The 26,808-nt window shown below is 46.8% G+C and overlaps 3 protein-coding genes across 21 annotated transcripts in view; 2 read left to right on the top strand and 1 right to left on the bottom strand.

Annotated features, from left to right (window-relative positions):
- Window positions 1–6,266, top strand: part of CPNE2 (copine 2) — a 47,967-nt gene extending 41,701 nt beyond the window's left edge. For 6 of the 11 annotated variants that reach the window (XM_065029158.1, XM_065029161.1, XM_065029159.1 and 3 more), the window contains 2 exons: window positions 16–149; window positions 4,718–6,266. In XM_065029158.1, coding sequence (XP_064885230.1) covers window positions 16–149; window positions 4,718–5,137 — 554 coding nt within the window. In that variant the 3' untranslated portion in view covers window positions 5,138–6,266. The remainder of the gene's footprint in view (window positions 1–15; window positions 150–4,717) is intronic. The other 5 variants (XR_010465974.1, XM_065029162.1, XM_065029163.1 and 2 more) reach the window with 1 other exon arrangement.
- Window positions 6,267–9,066: 2,800 nt separating this feature from the next.
- PSME3IP1 (proteasome activator subunit 3 interacting protein 1) lies at window positions 9,067–22,501 on the bottom strand. Its single transcript, XM_065029170.1, has 7 exons — window positions 22,348–22,501; window positions 19,320–19,465; window positions 19,030–19,128; window positions 16,814–16,935; window positions 12,970–13,103; window positions 10,946–11,010; window positions 9,067–9,806 (listed from the first exon to the last, which is right to left on the bottom strand). The coding sequence occupies exons 2-7, from the start codon at window positions 19,447–19,449 to the stop codon at window positions 9,589–9,591; spliced, it is 768 nt and encodes a 255-aa protein (XP_064885242.1). The 5' UTR covers window positions 19,450–19,465; window positions 22,348–22,501; the 3' UTR covers window positions 9,067–9,588.
- A 1-nt stretch (window position 22,502) lies between these two features.
- The window catches only part of RSPRY1 (ring finger and SPRY domain containing 1), a 38,046-nt gene continuing 33,740 nt past the window's right edge, over window positions 22,503–26,808 (top strand). For 3 of the 9 annotated variants that reach the window (XM_065029146.1, XM_065029157.1, XM_065029148.1), the window contains exon 1: window positions 22,704–22,842. The gene's annotated coding sequence lies outside the window, so the exon portion shown is untranslated. Of the gene's footprint in view, window positions 22,577–22,703; window positions 22,848–26,808 lie in introns of those variants that run through there. The other 6 variants (XM_065029153.1, XM_065029150.1, XM_065029151.1 and 3 more) reach the window with 6 other exon arrangements.

The raw sequence follows: 26,808 nt of genomic DNA, 5'->3' as shown, positions 1-26,808 counted from the left end.
CTGCTTTCCTTGAAGGTGTGGAGGGCATTGTCCAAGCATACTCAGCCTGCCTGCCCCATATCCGCTTCTATGGACCCACCAACTTCTCCCCCATCGTCAACCACGTGGCTCGCTTTGCGGCTCAGGCCACCCAACAGGAGGCTGCATCCGTAAGTCCATAAGATCCAATGATGTGATGGCAATCCTGATGACTTTGGGCCAGGAAAGGCAAAGCCTGAGCTTGGTTTCATGTCTTTCCCTTTGCTGCGGACAGGGCTCTCCTACCAGGACCATCCCTGGGGTCCCTGCAGCTGCGCGCTCTCAGTTGGCTGTTGTCACTTCAGACAGAGAATGTAGAGTCATTGCAGATACTTCTTAGGAAGAGAAAATAACTCGAGAGCTTGACAACAGTCAACAAAACCGCAGCTGTGGAAAATCAGAAATTGTTGGGGAAAGAACTGAGATGAAGGTGGGAGATGCCATGAGGTGGGCATCCCTTGGATTTATACAAATGTCTTGAGCACCGTCTTAAATGTTGATCCTCTTATCTCAAAGAGGATTAAACAGCCCTGGGAATGGTAGTGAGAGAGTTGGCCAAGACATTCAGCATCGTGGAGCAGCTCCTGTACAAGAAGCAGAAAGGCTAGGAGCTTTTGGGAACTGAGAACATCAGAGATAGGTAAAATCATGACTGGTGAAAAAGTGATTGATTTCTCCCTAATTCTTATGGGGAAGCCGTATGAGGTCCCCCAGGAATGACTGGGTGACAGGTATCCAACAGAGCAGTGTGCAGTGGAGTCAGGGGCTGAGACTGCAGGGGACAGTGCCCAGGGCTGGGGACTGAAGGTCCAGAGAGGGACAGGGTGTTCTTGTGGCAGACCCAACTGTTGGGGCCATTCACCACTGCACCAGCGTGAGCTCGGGCTCAGGAGTCCCTGACACGTGCCAGGCAGCAGCTGACAGGAGACAGGAAAGGACAACTTGGTTCTCTCCTGATTTTTTTCCTGAAGCATCCTCTGCTGAGGTCCAAGGGGCTTTGCTCTGAGGAGGCAACCTCTGTCCTTATGGATAAGTGGGGAATGATAGTTCTGAGGAGCGTGGTTCTTGCTGTCAGAACAGCCTCCTGCTCCTGCATGCTGCAGGACCATTCTGGGGCAGGACAGACCAGATGGTCCTGGGGTCCCTGGGGGGCACTGGGACAGTGATCCTGCTGCCATCACATGGGTGGGAAGCGTGAAGAGGTTGAGCATGACTTGAAACTTTGGCTTATTTCCCTTCAGCTGAATCTGAACCTTTTGCCAGGAGACCTTTCCGCTCTTCTCCTTTGGACAGTTGTTTATATTTGAGGGGGAATGGCAGAAAACCATGGGATGGTTCAACACGATCTAGATGAAGATGTCCATGCTCATTGCAGGGGGGTTGGACTAGATGACCTTTGAAGGTCCCTTCCAATCCAGACTGTTCTATGCTTCTGTGGCTTGGTTTGATCATTGCTTTTCACGCCACTTGGACAAGCAGCAGGCTCAGGGCCAGGCTTCGGGTTCCCGTGCAGCTGCTCGGTTGTCCTGGACAGTCTCTATAATTTGTCCATCAGACCGTTCACATCCATATGTCAAAAAGCTGCTCATTAGTGCAGGAGGCTCGTACAACTGGCTTGGGTGTGCCAGGCCATGAGGAAGCCGGTGCCTACGTGGTTTGTTGGGGCAAGGCTGGTGATTGAGGGGATGCCCGTGTGTGCCAGGAGCTGCAGCCGTGGGTCCAGCCGTGCCGGTGGTGACCAAGGTGTCCTCTTAGGGCTGCAAAGTACATCTGAAGACTGTGAGATGGAGCTCACTTGGCTCCCCATGGCAGCAGCTGCCCGCGCAGGTCACAGGTCTGGCCCCTGGGTTTTGCTGGCCAAAAGCCGCTCAGCTTGGGCATCAGCACGTGTGGCAGGAGCTGCCACGGGGGAAAAGCTTTTCTGATTCCTGCTGGAGCAGAGCTGGATCACACCCGGCACCTCCTCCTCAAGGAGCCCTTTTCCAGCCTTGCCTTGAGCACTGTTGCTTTTTGCAGCTGTGGGCACAAGGAAATACTGATTTTGGTTTAATTCAGCATGAATCCAGGTCGCTCCTCATTTTTCCGTTTTCTCTCGGCGTCAGTGGGGGAGGGAGAAGCCCACAGGCTGCGCACTGAGCAGAGGCACTAATCATATGCAAATTGCACCCCTCCGTTGGCACTAATAGTTTAATCAACGGAGATTTTCAATAACGGGCACTAACAGTGCAGTCAGAAGCACTGGGTTCGCTCGGGCTCGGTCGTCTTTTTTTTGGAAGCACTAAGTGTTATTGATGAGGGATCTTGCTCCCCCAGGGTCTTCTCCTCTTCCATCCCATCTTCAACGTGTGCAGCAAAGCCGCCCCTGATGCTGCCGGCTTTAGTGGCCGCCTGCCCCTGCCCTCCTCTTCCTCCCGCTCTTGCTTGCTCCCAACATTTCAAACAAAAACAGAAGCCTCGTAGTTTTTCCATGGCAACGCGGATCACAAACACTGGAGCTGTTGGCTCTTAAGGGATGGGAGGACTAAAACGTGTCGGGATCGGGGGAGAGACACATAGGGATTACACGATTTGACTCTCGGGGAAAGATTAATAAGCTTTGGGGAATTAAAACACACCTTTCCAGCAGGGTCCTTGAATCCAAACCTCCCCTTTTCTTACCACATGCTGTTTAATGCTGCTTAATCCCTTCAAGTCCTGCTCATGCCGTGAGCCTAATTGCTGATATCGTTAGCAAACGATCAGGAATCATCCCCAAAGCCCTCAGTGCATTCGGAGATCGGCCATTTTAACAACAAAAAAGACGAGGAAGGGGGAAGGTGCTGCTGGGTGGGGTGGAGACCCCAGCCCTGGGGAATCCGGCCGTGGGACCAGCCTGGTCCCTGCTGCAGTGGCTCTGCAGAGATGTCACCTCGGCTGGGGACTGCGGATGGAGCCCAGAGGTGCCACCAGCACCCCTGCCCTGCTGCCATTTACTGACACCACCAAAACTGTCATCACTCCTTGGGGCATCTCCCACCGCTGCTCCCTTGCTAGGAATGATGCTCTCCATGAGCTCGCCCCTCTGGAGCCCCCCAGGCTTTGAGCCTGACCCCCAGCATCGGCTCTTATTCCACTTGGCCTCTGAAACATGTAGTGATAAACATTTGATGAGCTCTGCTCCCCCCTCTTTTCCTGCATACTTTCCAGCATTTTTCTCTGATCTTGTTATGGATTTCACAGGAAAAAGGAACAAAGGGAAATGGTCCTTTGGGGGTTTCTTCTTCTTGACCCCACAGAGAGACCAGGGCAGGAATCAGCTTAAAGTCATTCTCATTATCAGCTGCTCTTCTCAAGGTTTTACTGTTCTTCCCATACTGGTTCCCAGCAGGGTCAGGCCTCAGTCACTTGTCCTGCTTCCAGTGACAACCGGTGCTGGACACCACAGAGAAGCATGCAGGTCTTCTCCTGGAGTTTAGTCTTACCCTCCAGACTTAGATGTTGGGGTGTGCTCTTCAGATCTATGTCTCTCCATGAATTGCTCTGAAAAGTTCAGATTTAGGGAAAAAACTAAACCCTGGGCAGTACTCTGTGGCAGGGTTAATGCATCAAAAGAGGTCGGGGTGGGGAAGGGGCTGGCAGCCTGCCTGGCTTGGGAAAACCTCCTCACCCGCATCCTCAGGTTGTGTTTAAGCTCGACTCAGCCTTGTTTGTACTTGAAGTTTAGCACTGGAAAGTGTCGTGGGAAGGTGACGCTTAGGGAAGGCTTCAGGAGATGTGGACTGGAGGAAGACCAAGGCTTAGGGCTGTGCTCCCTCTCTTGCTTTTCCAGGACGGCTTTGTTAGTGGTTTTCAGAGGAAATGGAAAGAATGAGGAGAGGAACAAAGGGCTTTAATGTGCTTAAGTGCTTGTTTTCGTCATTTCTCCAACACACGCAAGCTGTGGAACTTGCAAAACGGAACCATTACTTTCCATGGAGGCAGAGGAGATGAGCTTTTCAGGGGGTCCACATGCCCCAGATTTGCTGAGCTAAGTCCAGCAGGATGGTCTGTTTGTCTGTCCATCTGTCCTCACCCAGCTGTGCAGCACTGGTCCCATTGCCCTCCTTTCCCCAAGGGAGGGGGACTGGGTGCTAAAGCTGCTGCTCTGGCATCCCCCCAGCTTGGGGTACCCTCTGCATCCCCACTTGGTGCCACCAAGCCCCATGGCTTTGTATGGGAGACAGACAAGCCCTGAGCATGGGAAAGGCCCCCCCGCCCACAGCCCAGCGCTGGGATGCAGGGGATGCTCCCCATCGGCGTGGGGACATGTCGATGGGGACCACGCCGAAATGTGCCCCACATTTCCCAGCTGGGCTCGTGTCCTGGCCCCAAACTCCTGCTGGCTGTGACACAGAAGCTCTGCACAGGTTTAGGTTTTTTAATTTTTTTCCATCATTAAGTACAGTAAATCAGCAAAGTACTTTGGAGTGGGAGTTGGTTTGCTGCTTGGTTATGATCTTGCAAAAAACAGGGGGAATGGAAGCACCTGAAGTTTTTAGGCGCTGCTAAAGGGGATTATGCTATCTCTCCTGTAAAGTGGTGACCTTTGTGCTCCCAAATCCTCAGGGGACCTGCCTCCCCCTGATGTGTGGAGCATCTTGGCGGCTCACACCCCATAGGCTCTGTCTGCAGTGCGACGGTGCCCTGGCATCCCACTGACCCTCCCCCCTCCCATCCACAGCAATACTTCATCCTCCTCATCATCACGGACGGGGTAATCAGCGACATGGATGAGACGAGACACGCTGTGGTGCAGGCGTCCAAGCTGCCCATGTCCATCATCATCGTGGGAGTGGGCAATGCTGACTTCGCCGCCATGGAGTTCCTGGACGGGGACAGCCGGGTGCTGCGCTCCTACACGGGCGAGGAGGCCGTGCGTGACATCGTCCAGTTCGTGCCCTTCCGGGACTTCCGCAACGTGAGTGTGGGCAGCAGGGAGGGGATCACGGGCAGAAATGGGGTCCCAAGCCTGGAAATGACCCTGGATGTGGAGCAACCCCAGAAGAGGCAGACAGAGGCAAGAGGTAGAGGGCTGGCACCCACCTGCTTTACCCCGTCCCTGAACTCCACATCCCTTGGTGATGCTCTGGCATGGACCTGAGCCCCCCTGGTCCCTTCCCAGTGCCTGTAGAAAGGGGCAGAGCTGGGACCAGCCCTCCACATGTCCCCTGTGCAGGGTGGCTTCCTGCTGCCACTGCCTGACCCACCGCTGTGTGGTGGAAAAAGTTGAGGAAGGAAGGGAAAAACAAGATGAGCTGCAGTTCTCTGCCCATGTTGATCAGCCAGGAGTCAGCCCTGGGTCAGACGCACTTGCTGGGACAGGATTTCCAGAGGATGCAGAAAATCAGCCTGTGCTTGTCTTCCCTCTTTCTGCAGCTAATCAGTGTCTTTCCACTTCACCTGCTGTTACTCAATACCTGTTTTTTTCTAGCCTACCGAGGATGTTTCATTCCTCCCCACCAGTGAATTATCCCCTGGAGGGAAGGTGTAATATAGAATATAATAATCCCAGGTGTATAAAATGCTACCTTCCAGTAGACTTGAGGGGGTATTCATTAAATGCCACGGGTTGGAGCTGGAGACAGCCCAGGTGCCTTTGCTCGGTTGCTCCACTACGGCTATTCTTAGGCTGGCGTTTGCTTCTTTTCGCCCGCAGGCCCCCAAGGAGACCCTGGCCAAAGCTGTGCTGGCAGAGCTGCCCCAGCAGGTCGTGCAGTACTTCAAGCACCAAAACCTGCCGCCCATCAACTCGGAACCTGCGTAGAGCTGTGCCAGGCTGCGCCCTCTGCATGTTGCCGAAGCCTGTCAGTCCTACCGAAAGCGCATGTTCCACATGCTTTTAAGATGCCCTCCCTGAAACACTTTGTACTTCTTAATTTAATTGCTAAGTTCTTAAAACCCATCCCAGAGAAGCATCTGGGTTCATTTTGTACAGTCCCGGCCCGAGGTAACACTAAGCGGCAAGGCCATGCCCTGGTCCTGCTCTGTTGAGTCTCTTTTCAGTATTGAATGTACTTTGTATAATTTCAGTGGAACAGGATACAATTTTTACAATCAAAACTTGCTTTTTCCAAGCAATGAAATGCTTGATATATTATTATCATTCAATGAACTGGTCATTGTATAGTTCATGTATCTGTGTTGTACCTCTGTCATGTTCTATGTTTTTATACTGTGTACATGTTATATTTGTTATACTCAGGTTAATAAAGAAACTTGGACATTTAAAAGGAAGGTCTCCTAGATGGGAAGGTCTGGGAGCACATCCGTGGTGCTGGTGTTTGAGTCACCCTGACGTGGGCTGTCCTGGTGTCCCAGCCGCTCCCCCTGTGCTCAGTGTTTTTGCCCCAGCCCATCACCAGCAGCGATTTAGTGAAGGTGGAGGCGAATCTGGGTGTCTGGGGGAAGGCAGCATCCCCTCTCCTCCCGTCAGCTCTCGGTGCTTCCTGGAGCCAAGTGCAGGGGGCTGGTGTGTGCGCACACACGTGCAGGTTTGGGAAAACACCAGTGAACCTACAATAAACTGGCACAGGGAGCTGCATGGTTCACTGCTGCTTCATCTCTAGACATTTTTCCAAGCGACAAAAGCTCCCCGCTGCCTGGGAGAAGGCGGGCTGGGTAATGAAATCCTGCTCTCCAGCAGCTCCTTTGTGCTGCTCATCAGCAACGTGCCATCTTCAGCGCTAATTGCTGCTTTCTTCTGTTGTTAACTAGATTAAGGCCTTTTGAAGCTGGCAGATAGAAAGCTGAATATACTGCAGGGACCACCAGTGGTTCAGCCTTATTCCAAACTCAAGTAGACTTGACTTCACTCATTAGCAGAAGCTCTTGTGGTGGGAGGTTGGTTTTGCACACGTGCGCTCCTGGCTGTGCTCGCTGCCACCAACCACCAAGTCACCGGCACACAGGCTGCCCTGTGCCATCCCATGGCTGGGCCAAACCCTGGAACCACAGGTGACAGCGAGGCCCCGAGTCAGCTCCGAGCACAGCGCTGGGTGAGGCCCCATCCCCTGGGAGAGGTGGGACTGCTCCGTGAAATATTTGCCTTGCAAAGCCACCTGGAAGGGGAAAAAACAAACAAACAAACCCCAAACCGCCACCCTTTTCTGAATGGAGAAGCAGCCTTTGAAGGACAGCGCGTTTAAAAATCATGCTGCGTAACAGCTCAGCTTCCAGATCAAAGTCTGTGGCTCTGAAAAAAATATTTTGCTTTCTTTTGAAAGAGAACCTCACACGCAGCTGCACCGGCTAGTAAGTGATTCTGCTGGTAGAGTGCTTGTGGGGGGTTGTCAGGGGTTTTTTTAACACCTCTCTGAAGCTTTAACAACTATCACACAAACAACAAGCAGTTTATGAAGCTGTCCCTGGGGAGGGGATGAAGCATACACGGTGCAGTCATGGCAAAGAGAGAACAGTCTTAAAAAAAACCCCACAACAACAACAAAATCTAACTCCACCACTGAATGACAGCATTGCTGGAGCCAGCTGTTCCTCTCCAGCACATCTGTCCCAGGGCAAGGTTACTGCCACAGCTGCTGTTTCCAGAAGGTCTGATTTATCCTCCATCCCTTGCACTTCTCCTGTCCCAGCGAGTCTCTCAGTGCACTTCAGTATTTTAACAACAGACGGGTTCTGACTGTAAGAAGGTAAATGGGACCAACAGCTGGAGTGACGAGCTGGGACAGCTCTGCAGTTTGCTCACGTGGGCCAGGCCATGAGAGCAGCAGAGGGGACTCGGATACAAAGGCTTGTGTGAGCCAAAGGCAGCCCCCAAGTGCTCTATTTTTTCTCTTTTGGCAACAAGAAGGAAGCAGGGGGCTCTCATACCTGCTTTTACCAAATTATGTCTCCTGTCATTGCGTGGTCCAACATAACCGCCAGTACCTCGTCTGGGTCTCAGCTGCAGCCCCATGGGACCACCACAACCACCATATTTGCCTGCAACTGGATACCAAACCCCACTACAAATTTCTGCCTAAATCAGCCATTTTGACTGCAGTTATGCAAAATATCACTCAGGAAAATGGTGCCAGAGTACTCACAGACAGGCCAGGCCATTCCCACTCTATGAAGAGATTACTGATCCAGCTCAATGCCAGGGAAGGACACCAACATCTCTCACTCAAACTGCTCACAGCTCTTGCAAATGCCACATCCAAGAAAAGCTGGCATTTTTTTGTGCACTGCTTCCATTTCACTCCATAGCTAAGTATGATGGAAGTCATCAAAAGCAAAGCATTAGGGAGGCAGCAAGAGATCTAGCTATTTTCCACCTGAAAGTGCCATAATTACAGTAGCTGGAGAAGAAGCAGGAGCAACTCTGGAGCAAACACAAGAGGTGCCAGGCAGCCCAGAAGAACAGGGGAGGAATCACAGTGTGTTTGTAAAGATCTGATTGTGGAACAGGCTTGTGCAAACAGACAGGCTATTTGGCTAAGGACAGCTTCAGTGTGAGCATAACTCTCCTTGCTGCCTTTGGGAAGGTTCAACACTCAAGCTGAGGCATGAATCCTACTAAAGGCTTTCAGTTTTCACTGCTTTTACCCCAGCTGCTCTCTTATGACTTGCTTAGCGTCATATTCAGATAACTGCCCTTCAGCTTTCACAGCCTGCTTCTCGCTCATGCCACCCATAATTATGCCCAAGTAAGGTTTCTTAAATCCAATACAACTTCAAAAAGCACTGACTACCAAGGCCGGTGGAATTCTCCAGCTTCTGCACAAAAAGCTTTGGCTGAACTGGGGAATCCCACCCACTCTGGATTCATGCTCATCAGGACACCACTGCAGTAAAGCTGAATGACTTGTCAGGTGCTGCTCTGAGAGCAACGGCCTCTGCACGATCAGCCAACTGCAGCTCCGCTGAACTCACTCAGAACAAGTTTTCCATCACCATCTCTGCGTTTGTAGGAGGCTGCTGGTTTGCACTTCTCCTGGGTGGTGGTTGGAGGAAGGACCTGGTCAGGTACAGCAGAAATTGCTTAATGGAATGGGAACAATTATGAATGGCACAAGCAGAGATAAAAAAAAATGCATTCAGAATGTCTTTAATCATGTAACACTAAAACTTCTTTACAGTGTCATAGCAATCTACACTTCACCATCTGCTTGATTCTTGTTCTGCCCCCATTTCTCCAATACAGAACAAAATGACATTTTAAAACAGAACACATGGCTGTTTCTACAAAACTTCACCGCTTGGAGTGAGTATTTTTTGCCTGTTAGTCTTGTATAAACTTCTAAGATCACCAGAATTCTTTCTTCCTGTGAGAATTTTAAAAGATAAAGATCTCTCCTCCCTACCCTCAGACCTTCAATACCTTGGCAGGTGTGCCTTCTGGTTTAGGATGGCAGCCTTTCTTCCAGGCTCAGTATGCACCCCAGAAAGTTGGGGGAAGAAAAAAAAGATATGAGTTATTTTAGGAGTATCTGAGTGTATTAAAGTTGAGAGGTTAGCTAGAAAGATTATATTTGGGGCAGAAGGATGCATCAAGCATCCATCATCAGGGCTTTGGAAGATACTCTGCACTACATTACACACGGAGGGATTTTGTTATGGACCATCAAAGAAACTGTTGCTACGAAAGACAGAAGAGACGATCTTTCCAGTGGAATTAATGGTGCCTTCGCTATCCGAGCTGGACTCGGAATCGCTGCTTCCCGAGTAGGCGCCCAGGCCGGGCAGGATCCCAATGCACACAGCTGCCGAGGGACAGTGGACCGTGGAGCCTCCCACGGAGCTGCTCCCCAGGGGAACACAGGACGGTTTTTCTGCAAGAGAGGAACCTCCGTCAAAAACAAGAGTGCAGGGAAAGGCTTTTAATCAGCCCAGGAACTGCTGCGTGTCATTCACCTGCTATTGCCACATCAGCGGTGGATGACTGCAGGATTTAATTAAAGCATAAGGCAGCTTCATGCTGCAATAAAGCTATTCTGACAGGAAGGACTTGCTACCTCAGGGGATTTTTTTTTCTCATCACTAGTTTAAGCCCAGTTCTATGTTGGCATTATGGATTTTTATTCTAAAGTTGTCAGTTTGATGCTTGTCAAATACCAAACCCACTAAATAAGAATAAATAGCTCTGCTTTGTGTAATTGAATATTTTTTTGCAATATAACAGCATAGTTGGGGAAAAGTTTTATTCCATCGCTCTGCTAGTCAATGTCTCCCATCTTCCACGGCTAATTAATTATTTCTGGTGTTCTGAAAGTTTACTGAACAGAAGATTCAAGAAGCGCCTTGGGTTGTCATTACACAATTGCAGCTCACCCTATTCATGTCAGAGTATCTGACAGCAAGTCAGTTGCAGCCCTGGCAGCTAAGACTGAAATGCAACTTAATTTTTCTTTTAGTTCCTCATAATTTTCTGAAAGAAATTGGTTCCAGGATGGACAAGATCGCTTCAGAGCATGAAAACCTACAGTGAAGGTATACAAATAAATCAAATGCTGCTGTGAAGAGGAAAGGGATGATCTGTTCCCCATGTCTCCTGTTAACAGGACAAGCACTAGTCTTGAAATGCCGCTATGGAGACTCCTATTAGTTATCAGGTAAAACTCTTTAAGGGTAAAAATCAGTTAAGCATTAGAACAAACTGCCTAGGGAGGGTGCCCAGCCTCTATCTGTGAAGATCTAAGAGCAGCTTAGACAAACACGTGTCAGGAATGGTTTGGGCAGGGGATAGGCTGATGACCTGTAGGGGTTCACTCCAGCCCTATTTTCTGTGACGGCTGTCAGCACCTACAGTCACCATTTCTGCTGCTTTAAGAGAGAACATGCCAAGTGCAGTCTGTGCTGTCTTGCATAATGAAGGAGCAGAAACGCAAATCTTCTATCAGATTTAACACCAAGTCAATTGCTGTTCAGGTGAGAGACAGACAGCTTCCCATATGCAAAAATCAGGACATACCTTGATTCTTTTCGTCATGATCAGTATCTAGTTTCAACCTCTTCACACTGTTACCACCATCTGAACTGTTGAAAAAAATTAGAAAGTGTCTTGTAGCAGCCACTTAATTACTGTGATGTTAAAGTCACATCTTTGCTTCAAATGCTACAGTGAATGCCAGCAGGATCCCCTGATGACCATCACCACTTCTAACTGCTGTTAACTGGGGCTCCTGGGGGAACATGCAGGATCCTCGAAAGTCAACTCCTACTCTGCAAATATCACCTGTTAACTTGGGAAACAGAAACATGCTTCTGGGAGTCCGAGCAACCCAGAGCTGCCTGTTCAGCTGCAAGGAGCCCACAGGAGAGCAGGAATGACGACCTGAGCTCCAGCCACCCCACATGACCACAGGCTTGCACACGTGGATGGTCACCATGCCTGCTGGTGAGTCTTTTGACTTCCAGGGTTTCCTTCCCCTCCTTCAAGCACCTATAGAGCCCGTTCTAAAACATCTACAAATCCTGCACCCAGTAAGAAGCCCGGCAGGTTTTGCAGCAATTCACACACAGCTGTAGTGTCTGACCTAAAAGAGAAAGGGGTCCTTTTGGGGTCCAAAGTGGTGTTGCAGAAAAAGAGCATTACTTGGACACCTGACTCCTCAAAGCTGCTGTAGCTCTTGCTTGTCACTGCTCAGCTTCTTTCCCCCCCTCTTGCATGTTCCAAATCCTAAGCCAGCCGCATAAAAAAATGCTTCCCAGCTTCAGTTGTGATGAACTAAAGTGATGAAGTATGAGCATTACTATGCATTAACTCTTTTCTGTCCCTGTCAGAACATGCAGCACAGATGAAAGGTTATTCTGCGCAGGGAGGTTTTAACAGTAATACATCCTTTACAGGAAACTACAAAGCTCAGAGAGCAGATGTTGAGCTCGCGCTACACTTGGTTTTGACCAGTCTGCAATAAAGATAAGATGGCAAAAATAGAAGACTGCAGAGCAAGTCTGTGATGGCACTGGCATGTTGGTTAAGATGCTCTCTTCAATAGATGCCATCTGCAGACTTTAGCTGTACCATTAAGCACATGGCAGCCCCTTCTCTACATCCTACTGGGTTAAGTACCAGTGGTTACAAGAAAAAAAAAACATTGTTGGCTGCCTGTTATCAGTTCAGGGTTTTTCTTCTCTGCTTTCCAAAAACCCAAACAACTACCCAACCCCCCATATTAGGTGGTGGAAATGCTTACTTCAGTTTTCAGACATGCAATTACTGCTGTATGTACTAGGAGCTAAACATCACCCTACAAGATAAGCTTCTAAAATAATCTCTTATTCTCTGGGACAGATTCAAAACCACTGACTGAATTTCGAGACGTCAGTAATCATCTTAGGTATTAGACGACTCATCTGTGGGAAATAAGTCTGGTCCCACATGCCTAGTTTCCCCATAACCCGTAGCACACCAGCAGCTGCGTTTGGAGACCAAAAGAGCAAACAGATCACAAACCCAGCTTCCATCTCCCTGGGGTGGAAAAGGTGTTGATGTATCAGTGCAGAACAAGGGAAGTTTGCCTGATGCCCTCAGGATCAAACTGGTACACAAAGCTCTTCTCTTGTAACCTACATTTTCCCCATGCTGCCCCTGGCAGCAATTCAAACAATCCATTTTAGACTCAGATAAAATCGGCTGCTAAATTATGCAAACCTGAATGAAATTACACGAGTGAGGTGACACTGATATCTACAAATAGAGATGTAAAATAGATTCCCTCTAGATCCCCAAGCAGGATTGCCCAAGCCTATCAGTCTAGAATGAAGAGTCTACCCACTTGCTTTACACATGCTTATCTATTTGAATTGCTTCATGTTTTTCCCACAGCTTGTGAGAGCCTATAGAAACAAGGCTGGTCTTTTCTTATACCTCCCCCCTTTTTGATTTAGGGCTAAGGTTCACACCTCACTCTCTGGAGGCAGTTTTGGCCTGCCTCCCTTTACACTGCTAACTGGGTTCCGTTCCTCATGAATTTATAGAAGTGTGAAACTAACCTTCTGTGTTTCACGGCTCCTGCCAACAGCTTTGCCTGAGAGAATTTGTTCTTGTTTTCCACTGACTTCATGGGCAATTTCTTCTCAGTTTCCTTCTTTGGGTCCATACTGACTCCCACTTTGGTGAGAGTGCTGTGAATTAAGGGTTAAGGATCAACAGGAAGGAATGCAGAGAACAGACACTTCCTCTTCGATATATTTAGCCAGCTCTGCTGACAGCAGCAACCCAAGTTCATTCACATATTCTATCAAAATAAACTTATTTGTAATGACATTTAGCTGGCACCTTCAGCCAAGACGGAAGACACTTCACCCTCTGGGTTCGGGCTCGCTCGGGTATCAATACCAGCTCTCCAGGCAGCAGACTAGGAGCTGCTTTTCTGAAGTCAGAAAGGTGCGACACAGGACACAACCAGCACTCATACCCATCGCCCTGCCTTTTCCTAAAGGTCTTAGAAAAAAAAACTATCCCCCCCCCCAAAAAAAACCCCACACCAAACCAAACCAAACACAGGGAAAAAAAAAAAAGAAAAAAGCCAACGCAGAACTTCCCGCTTCTACAGGGATCAACACATTTGTCATTCAAATTAACTGGTTCTTCAACCCCTAATCCTTACCAAAAAAAACCCCACATAGCAGTATGTGGGCTCACTTTCACACTTCTAACCCTCCTTTTGCTGAGACCAGCAGACTTGAGCCTAGCAAAGCAAAACAGTTCCATCTTCTGTTTTGGTATTTATTGCTTCAACTTCTCGGCTCATCTCTTTGTAACGGCCACGAGGCTGTTACTACTGCTTTGAACAGAAAACCCAAAGGGACAGACCTGATTAAGGGTGCATGTGGTCCAATATTCACCCAAACCAACTGTGACTGCACAGAAAAACTAAGTAGCTTAAAACTGTGTTAGCAAGGTGGGATGCAGCTGAAACTTCTAATGAGGCGGAGAGGCTTAAGCAGGTTCTCAGACAGGATAAGAAGGAGCTGTGTCTGTTACTGAGGCACACTTGCTCTGCACACACTGACCGGGTCTCCTGTGGCAGGACCTAGTCCTGTCTCTGGTAACAGTTCATGTCCACCTGCACCTGATGAAGCGAAGTCCAGCAAAGATCCTGTTTGTTAATGAGGTGCCAATGGTGTCACAAAAGCTTCTGCAAAACTTTTAAGCCGCACATAGCAAAGACAAACCCACCTAATTTGAAAGGGTATATATTGTTTACAACCCTAAATCGAGCTTTCTAGCAGCTTCTTCTCTGCCTACAATTCCACTGATCAGGTGACATAACCCCAAGTTGGAGTTTCACAGGTGCCTCAGTTATTGCAGAAAAATATTGAACAGTGAATTTCACATTGATGGACCATATGTTTGTAGTCACAGGTTTTTTTCCCCACTGAACATCTGCAAATCAAAAACTCTCACACTGTCCTTGGAAGTGACAGGCTCAAGCACTTTACAATTAAGAGTGTTCAGATGCCATGCCTTATCTGATTTTCCTAGGGATACAGCAGTAACCCCGACTGCTCCCTACCTCAACTGAAAGTCTTCTCAGTCCAAACCAGACTGCACAATTCTATTTATTTTTAAAAATGGCAGAGGAGTGCCATCCTGTGGCTGCCAGGAGCAACCTGAAAGCTTCTCGTGTCGAACATGGTTTGATGTTGCAACACACAATTCCACACACTGCAGTGTTCAACCTTCACATTTAGGTTCATTACCTTGTTATATTCCAATACTGCACTATAAAAGCCTGGCTGAGGAACCCAAAGGCTTTTTATAAATACCAAATTTCAGGCTTTTCACTTCCATCCAGGATGGCATTCTCCAAACTCCTAGCACTCATCAACTACCAGAGGCATATTTTCTACCAGCTATTTTATGTGTTCTGCTGCTATCAGCAAATGTAACACTATAAGTAGCCAAGAACTGTCCCCTCTTGGGAAGACTACATTAGAAATAAACCTCTATTTCTGAAAATATCAACTGCATTTAAAAAGCTGTCTTACAGTAAAGTCTGCTTCTTGGAGGGGGACTTTTCCTTCATTTACACAGGATTTAAGACAAGAAGATGTTGTTCTTGAATATTTCTTGGCACTGGCTTAAAAAATAAAATAATCTGTAATACTGTCAGACCAATGGCATCTGGATAGGGTAAGGAGCAAAAAACCCGTTGTTGATCCAGGACGTTTACCTAGTATTCACTGTTTTTTGTCAGTGTAGTGATAAACCATTAGTATCAACCTGCAGATGCAAAAACACCTTCTACATTTTAAAAGAATACCAGCAAAAAATTCAAACACTGATGAGTCATTTTGCAAGTTGCTCTGAGGTTGCTTGAAATACTATGTTTAAATAATAATAATTTTAAAACCTCAGTTTCTCCAGAGATGAGGTGACTATAAAACATTCTCCCTCCACCCCATCAGCAATTAGTTCTACAATTTACAGCAAGACTTCAGATACAGAGCCAGATGATATTAGTAAGACTGCAAAGACTGAGTTTACGTGGCCTATATGTCTTCAACAGGCCCTGCCCCGTAAATACAGGGATCAGTGTGTTATGTGGCTAATTTAAGATGACATAAGATTCCCTCTGGGCTGGTATGGTTCACCCCAGCTGTACGTGACCTAACAAGAGCTGCCAGCTGCTGCCACAGCACAGCCTCACACTGCACATCCCTCATCAGCCAGACCCGCGAGCAACCACCACCAAAACTAAATATATCCCATGAACACCCCATTATTAGAACAAACGAAGAAAACGTTCCAAATCCATTAACCAATTACAGGCTATTTGAGGTAAAAAAAAACGCATCAGTATTGCTATTTCCTAAGTGCATTACTGAGATAACTTAGATGCTCCGCACAGAACACACACTCTAAGTTGTAAATCATTAACAAATACGAGGTAATACAGATCTTTGTAGCACTGGCACTATTCAGCTTTATTTGCTGACTGGTTTTGCTCACTTCCTTGTGTCCACAAACTCTTTCATTTATACTAAAGCATCCGTGAAAACTTGTGCTTTGTTCACCGATGACTTAAAAGCAATGGTTTTCATTAGGAAGCAAAGAAACCATTGGGTTCTACAGAGATTCAGGAAACCTCAAAAAACATTTAGCTTAGCACAGAAATCCTCCAGGTATTCCAGCCTCCCTTGACTGGCACTGATAAGAGAGTAAAAACATGCTATATTCTTTTCTAGCACATCTTCACAAAAATTTGTCATTTAACAGCAAATTGTCTTTCTCTTAGTACTGCCTACAAGTGTGTATTACCCAAAGGAGCCGAGTCTTCATGGGCACTCACTTCCCAGAAGAAAGTCAGCACATCTGCACAGATGTATTTAATTTCTCATCAAGGGAGAAAGCAGCTAATACTTCAAGAATAAAAACAGAGAGAGCAGTTCAAACATTCTTTCAAACAGGCGTGTTGAAACAGCCAATATGCAGTGAAAAAAAACACAAAACCAAACCCACAACACTTACTTTTCAATAAGACAAAACCAAAAGGTTAGAAGTAATATGCTGTTTTGCCTTTATGTTTTCTTTCTCTTTTTAGCTATGGTTATTTCATGCCCTCAATAACAGAAAAACAAAACACCACATCTCAAACAATGGGGAGTGGGAGAAGGAAAGAAAAGTACCAAAGATGTGGGGATTGGAGGGGGCAAAATATCAAACATTACAGTGGGAGATCCAAGCTACAAGGAAAACACTAAAAGTCTATAATTGTAGACGTTCTGTAAAGCAGTTTTATAGAGAGAATGTCAATGACAGAATAAAAATACAGCCCAGCCTCTTAATTCTCCTCTACATAACTGTCAGGCATTTTAATGCAAAGGATATTCTGTATTCATTTAGTTCTTTCAGCTCTTCCTCTCTTCGCTGCTTTTCTAGTAGCTCTTGCTGCCGAGAAACCTCATCAAGGAAATTAGTCTCATCTTCATCTAAGCCTCTTACCATATTTTCTGAATAAAGGAAAAGAATGCATATTGATAAGCTAAAACCACTTAGGGAGCAACCATTTATTTTGTAATACTTTGCCATTCTCTTAGAACATTTTCCAATGATTTTGAACTGTAAGTGTCCACATCTCGCACATGACACTTCTAATACTGCCGAGGTAGAACAATTTGCCCAAAGTCACTGGGATTGGGGGGAGTCCTGGGTGAACTGGGTAGCCCAGCAGTCACGCTGCTGTGTCGAGAAAAAGGTGCAAAGCAAACCGCAAACCTGCTGGATTCTGTAATTAAGGAGTAAAAATACTTCCCAGTTAATGATACTGGATGCTAATGAGCCGAAACTCTTACATACTCAAGCAAACAAACTGCAACAAACTAACATGGTTTGAACACAACACCATTAGGACAGAGAAAAGACACAATTCATAGGAAGCCATGAAATGCTGCTGGACTTGCTGATGCAATTAAGGAAAATTGACCAAGTTTTCACACAAGCAGCCTTTCTACAGTTCTGAAATACTATTTGGAACAGGTTACACAAAACAAGGAATAACTACATTAAGCAATGATACATTTGTTGTTTTGGTTTCAGACACTGAGTTTAAGCCTGTGTCCTCAGGATCTATTCTTAAACTAACCAAAAACTGGAAAAAAAACAGGTTACTTCACCCCATAAATCTTGCCTCAAAATAGGAAGCACATTTTCTTAAAGCAAACAATTAGAAACTTAACTGAGATTAACATCTGTTTAAAAAAAGAAAGTAGAAGGAAGACAATTCCTAACTTTCAAGTAAAAGTAAATTATTTCTAAACATGCTACCCTACTTTAAGGAAAGTACATGTTAGTGCAGTAGGAAGGTCTTTTATTTTCTGTTCTGCAAATGTCCAATGTCTCCAAATAAAAAGATTTCGTTAGAAAGGTAATAAAAAGCTTTTTTAAAAAGAGCAAGCCTTGCTGGTTTTGTAGTCATGCTCAGAAATCTTAACCCAAACGTCACCTTTAGTTTTCATTAGAGCTTAATTCCATAAGAGGATTTTTAGGTTTTTACATGAGGTCACCATATTTTTTTTTGATCTTCACTCAAGTAGTCAAGTCCTACTCACATTAATGGCAAGCTAAGAAATCCCTTCACACTGATAACTGGCAAGCTTTTCTCTTTGACAGAAATACTCTAGAAATCAATTAATATTCAAGGTTACTTTTTAAAGGCTGAGCCCTTCTCTCAGCATTAAGGCATCTCTCCTCCCAAGTGCCATCATCAATTCTTACTGATCAGAACTTGTTTTCTACTCCTTCAAAATTCCCATGGATAGAAAAACAAATTAAAGAACCAAAAATCAGAATCCATCTTAAAATGGAGTCCCACAGTATCATCCTTACTGCTCTTTATTGAGAGCCAATAGCTCCCTTCTTCCTCAAATGGTTCACTAATAATTTCCTAGTTCTCATTATCAACTTTGCACTCAGTAGCACATACACAGGTGATAAAATGTAAAGGATTTTTCCACAAACCCAGAAGTTCAAACACAAGTAGAAATTTGGTTTCCATTTCATTACAAGAGTTAAAAATGTACTTTTTGAAGAATCAACTCCTGTATGTTTATTTCTTCCAATTAGTTATCTCGAGCCTCAAACCACTTTTGTGCCAACTAATTATGGCTTGGAAATGCAAGAGCTGCTGGAACAGGATTTCTTTTTATTGATTCAAATAGAATGGTCTTGTGTTAAAGCATGAGTTTGAGAGTCACAAAACCACATTACATTTCTACTTTTCCATGGACTGGTATCAGGGGTTTTTTCTCTATTTAATGTGAAAAATAAGTCTAGTATTCCACACCTTACAGGAATGCAGCTTCGTAACTGCAAGCGACTTTGGAGTTTCACTCGTGTGCAGTGCTGTCTCCGTGTTCACAACAATATGGTATCTGCAGGAACATTTACCATCTTTGAAAAATACAAGATTTCAATAATACTTTGCTGAAGCCTCTCTTTATCTCTCAGACAGACAGACAAGACACACAGATGTTATATACAGCTGTTCCACACAATACATGCAGTTTGCTGGGTTTCAGTTCAAAATAGTAACTGCTGGTTCTTACTGAATTTAAATTGCTCCTCAAACTCCTGCTGCTTCTTTTCTCTCTGTTCCTGAAGTCTTTCATACAACGAGCGTGGGTCATACGCCTCCTCTGGGCATTCTGAAAGGGAGGAACAAATCAGGAAATGAGACCGTATGACAGAAATACTAAATCACCAACAGTTCTTAGCGCCTTCGCATCAAAACCTTTTGAAATTGTAGAATACAACCTATTACCTTTTATTTCTGTTTTCCACAAAAGTGAAATATTCTTGGATCTCTTTCCTATAGTTATTAAAATCTATCTCATACCTTTTGGATCCTCAGGTTTTCGGACCTTTTCCCACTCCTCTTGCCTTCTCTTTCGTCGCTCCTCTAACTCCGCTTCAGACACAAACCTCTTGTTAATCACAAGGTCAGCAGTACCATCTCCCCCATCCATTGTGGAACAGCCCGTCCTAAAGAACACAATATGAAAGACATCGAGGGCCTGATTTCACTTGTCAGTGCATGAGACATTACTACACATCTTGAAAAGCAGAGACACTGCACTTATCATAACTTCAGTTCTCTAAAGACCGCTACATACTAAGTACTGATTGAGATACCTCCTCACTGAAAAACTGCTAAGACTAATAGCACCATCTATTACTCCCTCTTTACTCTTTTTCTTCATTATGTCTTCCATGCTAGTTGTCTGCCTCAGGCTCCTTTTCTAAAAATTGTATGTTAATGGAATTTTCCCCACCCCAATTTGGATTTACCTTGCCTAAACAAATATTAAAAAAAAAAAAAAATCCAACCCCACACCTATACTCACATTCTTTTATTTCAGTTCTTATACCTTTCTGATCTGGAGAAAGGATCTGACACTTTGCCCTCACTTCACCTACATTCTTTTTGTCCATCCTGTGAAAAATTGAGAAATCTTGCCTGTTTTCAATTATTTGAATACATATACTTATGAGGGATTAACAGTGAGATTTCAGAAATTAGTAACCAATCTCTCTAACTTTTTAAAAGCATTCTGTACCTCTTTGCAGCTCTGTGGGGAGCAGGGCTAGACAGACTGTGCTGGGGAGGCTGTCAGGGTTACACAGAACCCAAGAGGTGAGAGAAAGAGGGAATTGCCATGGGCTAAAACAGGGCTGGGATCAGAAAACAGGGGCAGCACTTCTGACCAACCAAGCGCTGCCGACTCTCACACCCACACCTGCCCCCTCCCTCAAGAGATCCTAATGGGGAGTCTTGGCCAGGTCCCTGTGTCAGCACTGGGTGCAGGGTAGAGATGCTCCGAGGAGTCATTCCAAAGAAGGAAACTCGTGATCTTGACACCTGTAAGCCCAGGATGAAACAAACTGCTTCTGCAAGTTTTAGGTGGCTCCTTTCAGGATTTATTTTGCCAGCTCCATGCTACAGAATGAAGCATTAATGCCTATTTTTGTTTCTTACATCAAGTCTGTATGGTCAAGTACAACACAAACACAACATAAACACAGCTGTTCGCTTAAAGTCATGCTAACCTCATTTTTTTTTTCCTAGTTTCTTCTTATTTCCTTGCTATAGCATCAGCAAGTACTTCAAGTATTTTTCATTTCGGATCTCACCTGCACTTCAGCCTGTAGGAGATCCCAGGACACTCACTGTTCCAGGGAGGGTGGGATGCAGTAACCCAAATAATGGAAGGAACCAGTTTATCATCCTTCCTTCATACCACAAGGAAACACTCCTGCAGGAAGCAGAGTCCTGAAATTCTTACAAAACCCGATACTTTTGTGAGGTATTGTTTGTAATACAAATCACAAACTTGGTCTCAGGAGAAATCCAGGTTGGAGCACTGGACAAATATTTGTTACAGCAGGATGCATTCTTAAGGTGGGAATTATCAAAAGACAATATTTTCTTAAGAGCTGGGGAAAGGAAGGACAAACCAAGGGCTGGTGATTTTTTTATCTTTTCTTTTCTTTCTTTCATATCTTTTTTAATGTCTAACAAAAACCCACCCTAAGACAAGTCCACTTTCCAGAAACCATGGAACACCTGCTCTTTGAGTGATATTTCTGAACGTGGTTCAAGCTGGAAACCTATTGAAAAGATGATAATTGAATCTCCCTCCTGAATACAGGTCCTGATCACAAGGGCAGCTTTCCTACCCAAGTGCTATATAAACAAGATAACCTGGTTCTCCACTTGTGTAATCTCAACCCATCCATTTACAGAGGAGATGAAAGGTTCCAATCCAACAATGACAGAAAGTCATAAAAAGAAACTGAAAGAGAGGGATCTGGCAAGGCCACAGTATCATCCGGGGACTAAAGTCTTCAACAGCAAACCACCTGCCTTCTGGATCAGTCAGTTCACTTACACAATATATTTAAGATACCTGGGGTGCATTAAAGTTTAATTATGACTTGACAAACAGCTACAGTATTTTCACTACAATCCTGGAAAGTGGCATCTGATGTAACATTTTAGCAAATAACTTTAATGACAACCACATCCTGGGGCACAAGGATGGGAGAAAAATTAAAAATCGAGCAGCATCGCATTGAAGTGCATTTGCACTTACAAAGTTTACTTATCTTGCTGTATTATTTGCCTTGCCTGATCTCAAACACACACAAATCTCCCACATGACACAAACCACATGTGTCAGGTGAGGAGGGGACAGTTGCCGATGTTTTCCACTGGTAACTATTCTAGTGAGTGATGGGCTGTCGTTGCAAATGATGGAAGTTTATGTCACAGCTGTAAAATGTGCCAGCTGGTAACATTCCTAGGATCAAAAAATAAAACTTCGTAGCCCTTGCCATCACCTGTGCTGGACCAGACCCAGAGCAGAGACACTGTCTCGGGTTCCAGCACATCCAGACCTCCCGTAAACAGTGGGCCACGCTGCCCATCGCTGCAACGTCTCTGCAGCGTGTCCAAGCAAGCGCTGCGCACCGACCCTGGAGCCGGCGGTGCAGAGTCGCTCCCCACCCTGCAGCCAGGTTAAAACCGGCTCCCGGGACCCGGCCCCGCTGCTAACGGTGCCCGAGCGCTTTCAGGGCAGGGAAGCCGCCCCGGCGCAGGCCCGTGTGTGCTGGGCCGGGCCCTGCTGTCCGCGATCTCCTCTCTCCACCTTCCCTCCTCCTACTGGCTCCAGGAGCGGCCTCCCCCGCGCTCCGGCCCGGCCCGCCGCGCTCAGCAGGCCCGGCCCCGGCGCCCTCCGCCGCCGCGCCCCTAAGGCCTCGCAGCCCGGTCACGGCCGCTCTCCGCGTCGCGCTCACAGAGCCCCCGACCCCCGCCACCGACCCTGCCGCCCCACGGGGCTCGGGCCGCCGCCGCCAGCACGTACCGCGGCCGCCGATCCGTCACAGCGAGAGACACAACCCGGCCCAGCGCGCCGCCATTGATCCCCTCTTACAGGCCCGCCCCCGTCCGCTCGCCGCCGCCGGTCGCCCCGCCCCTTCCGCCTGCAAGAGCCAACCGAGTGAGGTCTTCCTTAGGCAGACCCTCCTCCCCGATAGCGAATCCCCGCTGCTCTTACGGAAGGCAGAGGAGCGCGCGGAACTGCCGCGCACAAGGTAGGCGAGAGGGAGGGCCGGCTGACAGGTGACGTCAGGGCGGCTCCGCGCCGCGATTGGGCGAAGCTCTCGGGCTGGGGCCGAGGCCGAGGGCGGGGCGGGTCGCCCGGGAGACGGCGGGGGGCGGGGCCAGGCGGGGCGGGCGGGGCCGGGCGGTGTGTGGCCTCCATCTTCCTGCCGTGCGCCGCAGCGGCACAAAGGAGCGGAGGGGAGCTGCCGGGCCGGGGGCGCGGACCCCACGGGGGGCCCGCGGCGTTCTGGCTGAGGTGAGGTAAGGGGAGAGGGGCACCGCCCTCGGGGAGTAGTGGCGGTGGCGGTGGCGGTGGCGGTGGCGGTGGAGCGGGCGGGTGCCGTGCGGCTGAGGTGGAGTGGGGCGGCACCGGGTTGGCGCTGAGGGGAAGGGGCAGCGCCGGGCCGGGCTGGGCTGTGGTGGTGGCGGCGGCGGGCCCGCCGGGGCCGGCCTGGGGTTAGCGAGGGAACGGCGCGGTCCTCACCACCACACCGCCCTCCGCTTCCCCGGGAGCCACGCGTGCCGTCGGGCAGGCTCCCGGGTGGGCCGGGGGCTCGGCCAGCGCCGCCCCGCCGGGCTGAGGCAGCGGCCCGGGCGCCCCTGGTTTCTGCAGGGGCTGCGTCGCCGGGGCCACCCGCACCCCCGAGTGGGCAACGCGCGAAAAAAGGCGGTGGCCACAATCCAGCCCCGCTCGCCTTGTGCCCGGCCGGGCTGCTGGCACCTGGGGCTCTCCCAGCGCTGCCATGGAGGCCCCGGAGCTCAGCTCGGGTCTGAAGAGTAGAAGCTCGCAAGAGAAAGCAGCAAAACTTGAATGAAACGGGGCTTTGCTGGAATGGGGCACCCCCCGCCCGCTGCTGCTCGGGGCGATGAGGTGTTACAACTTTTCCACGGCGCCGCTCGAGTGCTGGGAGATGTTCCTGGTACTTGTATGACTTGCAAAACGAGGGTTTGCTCCAGCGGTTTGGGTTTGGTGCGCAGGGGACAAAGTGACAGGCTGCTCTGGGACCTCTGGGGAGCTCAGGCACACTCAGGAGAATTTTGTTGAGCCCTTGAATGTTTTTATTTTAGCGTGAAATTCAGAATCGTGAAAGCTATTTACCACTCTCAATGTGAAAATATTTCTGCAGAGCAAGTTTTCTCTCTTTCACAGAGAAAAATATGAAGATGTGGAGTGATCTCCTGAATGCAGTTATTTACATAGATCTTCTCTTTCGAATATCTTGGCAACAGATTAAACAGTGGCACCTTTCTTAGTAGTGTGGTGACACCATGATACTGCTTTGCTCTCTTAGTTCAGTGCTTATAAAGCAGGTCTTTTCACTGCTTGGGTGATGGTGATACTGAGCACGTATTTCTTTCTTAAGCCCTTTGGTTATGTCCTGCTGATGACTGTTTCTATCTCGCATATCTTCATTTTTCCTTTTTTAAAAAAATAATTGTTATTTATTATTTTCTGTTGTGCAGCAGCAGGAACAGTGACTTTTCTGGGTAGAGCCTTCGTGTAGGTACCAAGAATGACCGTAGTCATCTTGTTTTTCATTTTCTATTTTGTTATTGCAAGATCTTCCTCTGGATCTCTTGGTATCCACCCCAAGCCCAGAGTTCATTTTGGTGCTCAGCCTGCGTTTATCAGTATTTTGCATGCAGTGGAACTTTGGTCCATGGAGAAGCACAGATGTAAGAGCTGCCTTTTCTCTTCTAAATTTATTCAGCCTTGTAGATACTGCACTGTCTTCCGAATGCTGCTGTGTTTGGTGGTTTTTTTTCTCCTTTTATGTCTGTGTCAGTATTTGTTTTCTTCAACATAAGCAAGGGATTATTTTTTCTGCTTAGCACTAGCTTTGCCTCAGGTTTTTAAATTTTCTGTCCTTTGTCTTGCAGTGAATGCATTTATTTGTTTTGCTGTTTTGTGTTTGGTTTTTTTTGTTGTTTTTTCATGCTGGTCCTTAGTTCAGTTTGGCTTTTCTCCTAATTTTTTTGTACATCCATCAGCGCTATGAGGTTATTGTCATGTGGAGACCTACACATGTTTGTGTTACTGTGACTCTTCCTGTTTACTACTCAGTATTGAAACTTTTGCTGTTTCCCTGCTAAATTGCACCATAACAGTGGATGTTCTAATCACTTTTGAGTCATCTGAAATGTTCCTTTGCATCTTGTGTCCTCTCAGACACATTTAGTTGACTGTGGCTTTCTGGAGGACTATGCATCCTTATAACTGGTTGTATTATTTTAAGAGTCTAGGATGCTGTTGAATGTGTCTTCTTTTGCATTAATCCAAATACAAATAATTGATCTGTTCTTTGGTCTAAATCTGGCCCATTCTTCTGCAGGTGCTTTTACATGTGTCTTTGTTCTCCTCCAAAGCCCACTCAGCAGAAGACCTCCTTTCTCCTACTTTCTCCTCCCTTTTCCTGCTGGTATCAGTTGTGTCACTTCCATTAGGACATGAGTGCTATCACTTTGTGCCCCAATCTGCTATTTGTTCTCATTTACAAGTCTAGTTGAATAGGTTGTGTATTTCTCCCGGTGTGTTCTTTTTCCCATGTTTGCAGCGCATGTGATTGTGTCTTTTTCATCCAAATACTCTCTCGAGGTTCCTGCTAACTCTGAAAGCTTTCAGCATCTGCTGTCCATCACTTCTGTAGGAAGCTCCTCCAGGGTGTTTTAATGCTGTATTCCGCATTCTGCACAACTCTTCTCATTGCTCTTGTTATGCTGATTGATTGTTACCTTAGTCTAGGTTATTTACCTGCTGTTAGGTTGCTGATATATCTAATTTGGGTAGTTCACACACCTCCCTTATCTTCAGCTGTGATATCAGTGTGTGCTTCCAGGTAGGTGGGGTTATTAGTTTCCTTGAAGTCTTTAATTTTCCTTTTTTGTTTACCTTCAGCCTTCTGTACATGCAGTTTTGAGTGCAGCGCTTTGTGTTAGCTGCTCCGGTATCCTACTCTATGGCCTCATAATCCACTGGCTCCCTTCATTTCATTGTTATCTTGTTCTGTGCTTCTCTTAACGTTCCTTTTTCTCCTAGGAGGGATGTGATGGTTTTCTGCACAACTTTTCAGTTCTCTTCCGTGGTATGTTTTCAGTATTTTCCCATCAGAGGTCTTGGTTCTCAGCATGTTTTATTTGCTGTGAGCCTAACAGATGGGCTGAAATAGATTGCTTAAAAACAATTTGGTTCCCTCCTATAAAGCAAGACATCTCTCGCACTCTGTCTATCAGGTGATATAAAAATCCATTTTTGTCAAGCTTTTTGCTTGTTTGGTAAAACTAAGGAATAGAAGAGAGTTATTTAGTACCATAAGCAGTAAGTTAGTGATAAAAGTGCTGATTTGTCATGGGATGCATACTGGCTTATGTTCAAATTCCCTTCCACATCAGTACCTACCGTGGGTGATAACCTGTTGTATTTTGAAATGTCTCCTATTGGTGTCTTTAAGTCACTTGGATACATGGCGTTATTTCCACAAAACGGAGCAGAGCTTGTCATGTGCACTGTTAGGTTTCCCTCTCAAGACAGAGGCCATGTTATCACCTTGTAGTAAATTGAAGATGAGCTAATGTGGTGTAGTTTGTCCCATTCTGCTCTGTTGTCATTATGTTGTGTTCAGCATTTAAAACTGTTTGGTTTGGGGTTTTTGTTTCCTCCTCTCTTGAGCTTGTGATTGTCAAGTAGACTTTGTATTTATTCCTTGCTTTAACGTAGCGCAGTAGAGGTGCTGTGCTGGGATTCAGTGTTGTTCAAGTATCTCATTGGAACTGTGTTGTCATTTTGTGCTTTGTGTTTCCCTGTGTCCTGACAATGTATTTTGTTTTCCCTTCCTGGTTTGTATGCAGTGACTGTAAAGTTGGCATGGCAGCAGCTGTGCCATGTGTGTTATTTCCTTTTCTATTCTTCATTATGTTGCTGAGGTTTAATACAAGTCAAGTGTTCACGCATGACTCATAAGGTTGTGTGATGGACCCATGCATTGTGATCCACCTTCAGCTGTGCTTGTAATTACCTGATACCTTGATCTATTGCCCAAACTTGGGCTTTAGAAGCATAACTCTGTCATGGGAACTTTATGTATTTGACAGGTTTTGTCTGTTCAGTAGGTATACCTGACAGTTCAAAGTCCGGGGTGAGGTACTGCTCGTCATTTATTAATGGAGGTTCCGCAAGTCACCACGATCAGTGACAAGAAATCCATCCTTTTCCTAATACATCTCT

The sequence above is a fragment of the Columba livia genome, chromosome 13, assembly GCF_036013475.1.
Source record: "Columba livia isolate bColLiv1 breed racing homer chromosome 13, bColLiv1.pat.W.v2, whole genome shotgun sequence".
Lineage (NCBI taxonomy): Eukaryota > Metazoa > Chordata > Aves > Columbiformes > Columbidae > Columba > Columba livia.
This window is presented reverse-complemented; position numbering and strand designations above follow the sequence as displayed.

Coding starts and splice junctions, on each gene's coding strand:
- PSME3IP1 (XM_065029170.1), bottom strand. CDS start 19,449: ATGGATGGGGGAGATGGTACTGCTGACCTTGTGATTAACAAGAGGTTT. Junction 16,936..19,029: donor TGAGGAGCAATTTAAATTCA/GTAAGAACCAGC, acceptor TCCTTTATTCAG/AAAATATGGTAAGAGGCTTA. Junction 11,011..12,969: donor GGAGCCGTGAAACACAGAAG/GTTAGTTTCACA, acceptor TTTTTTCAACAG/TTCAGATGGTGGTAACAGTG.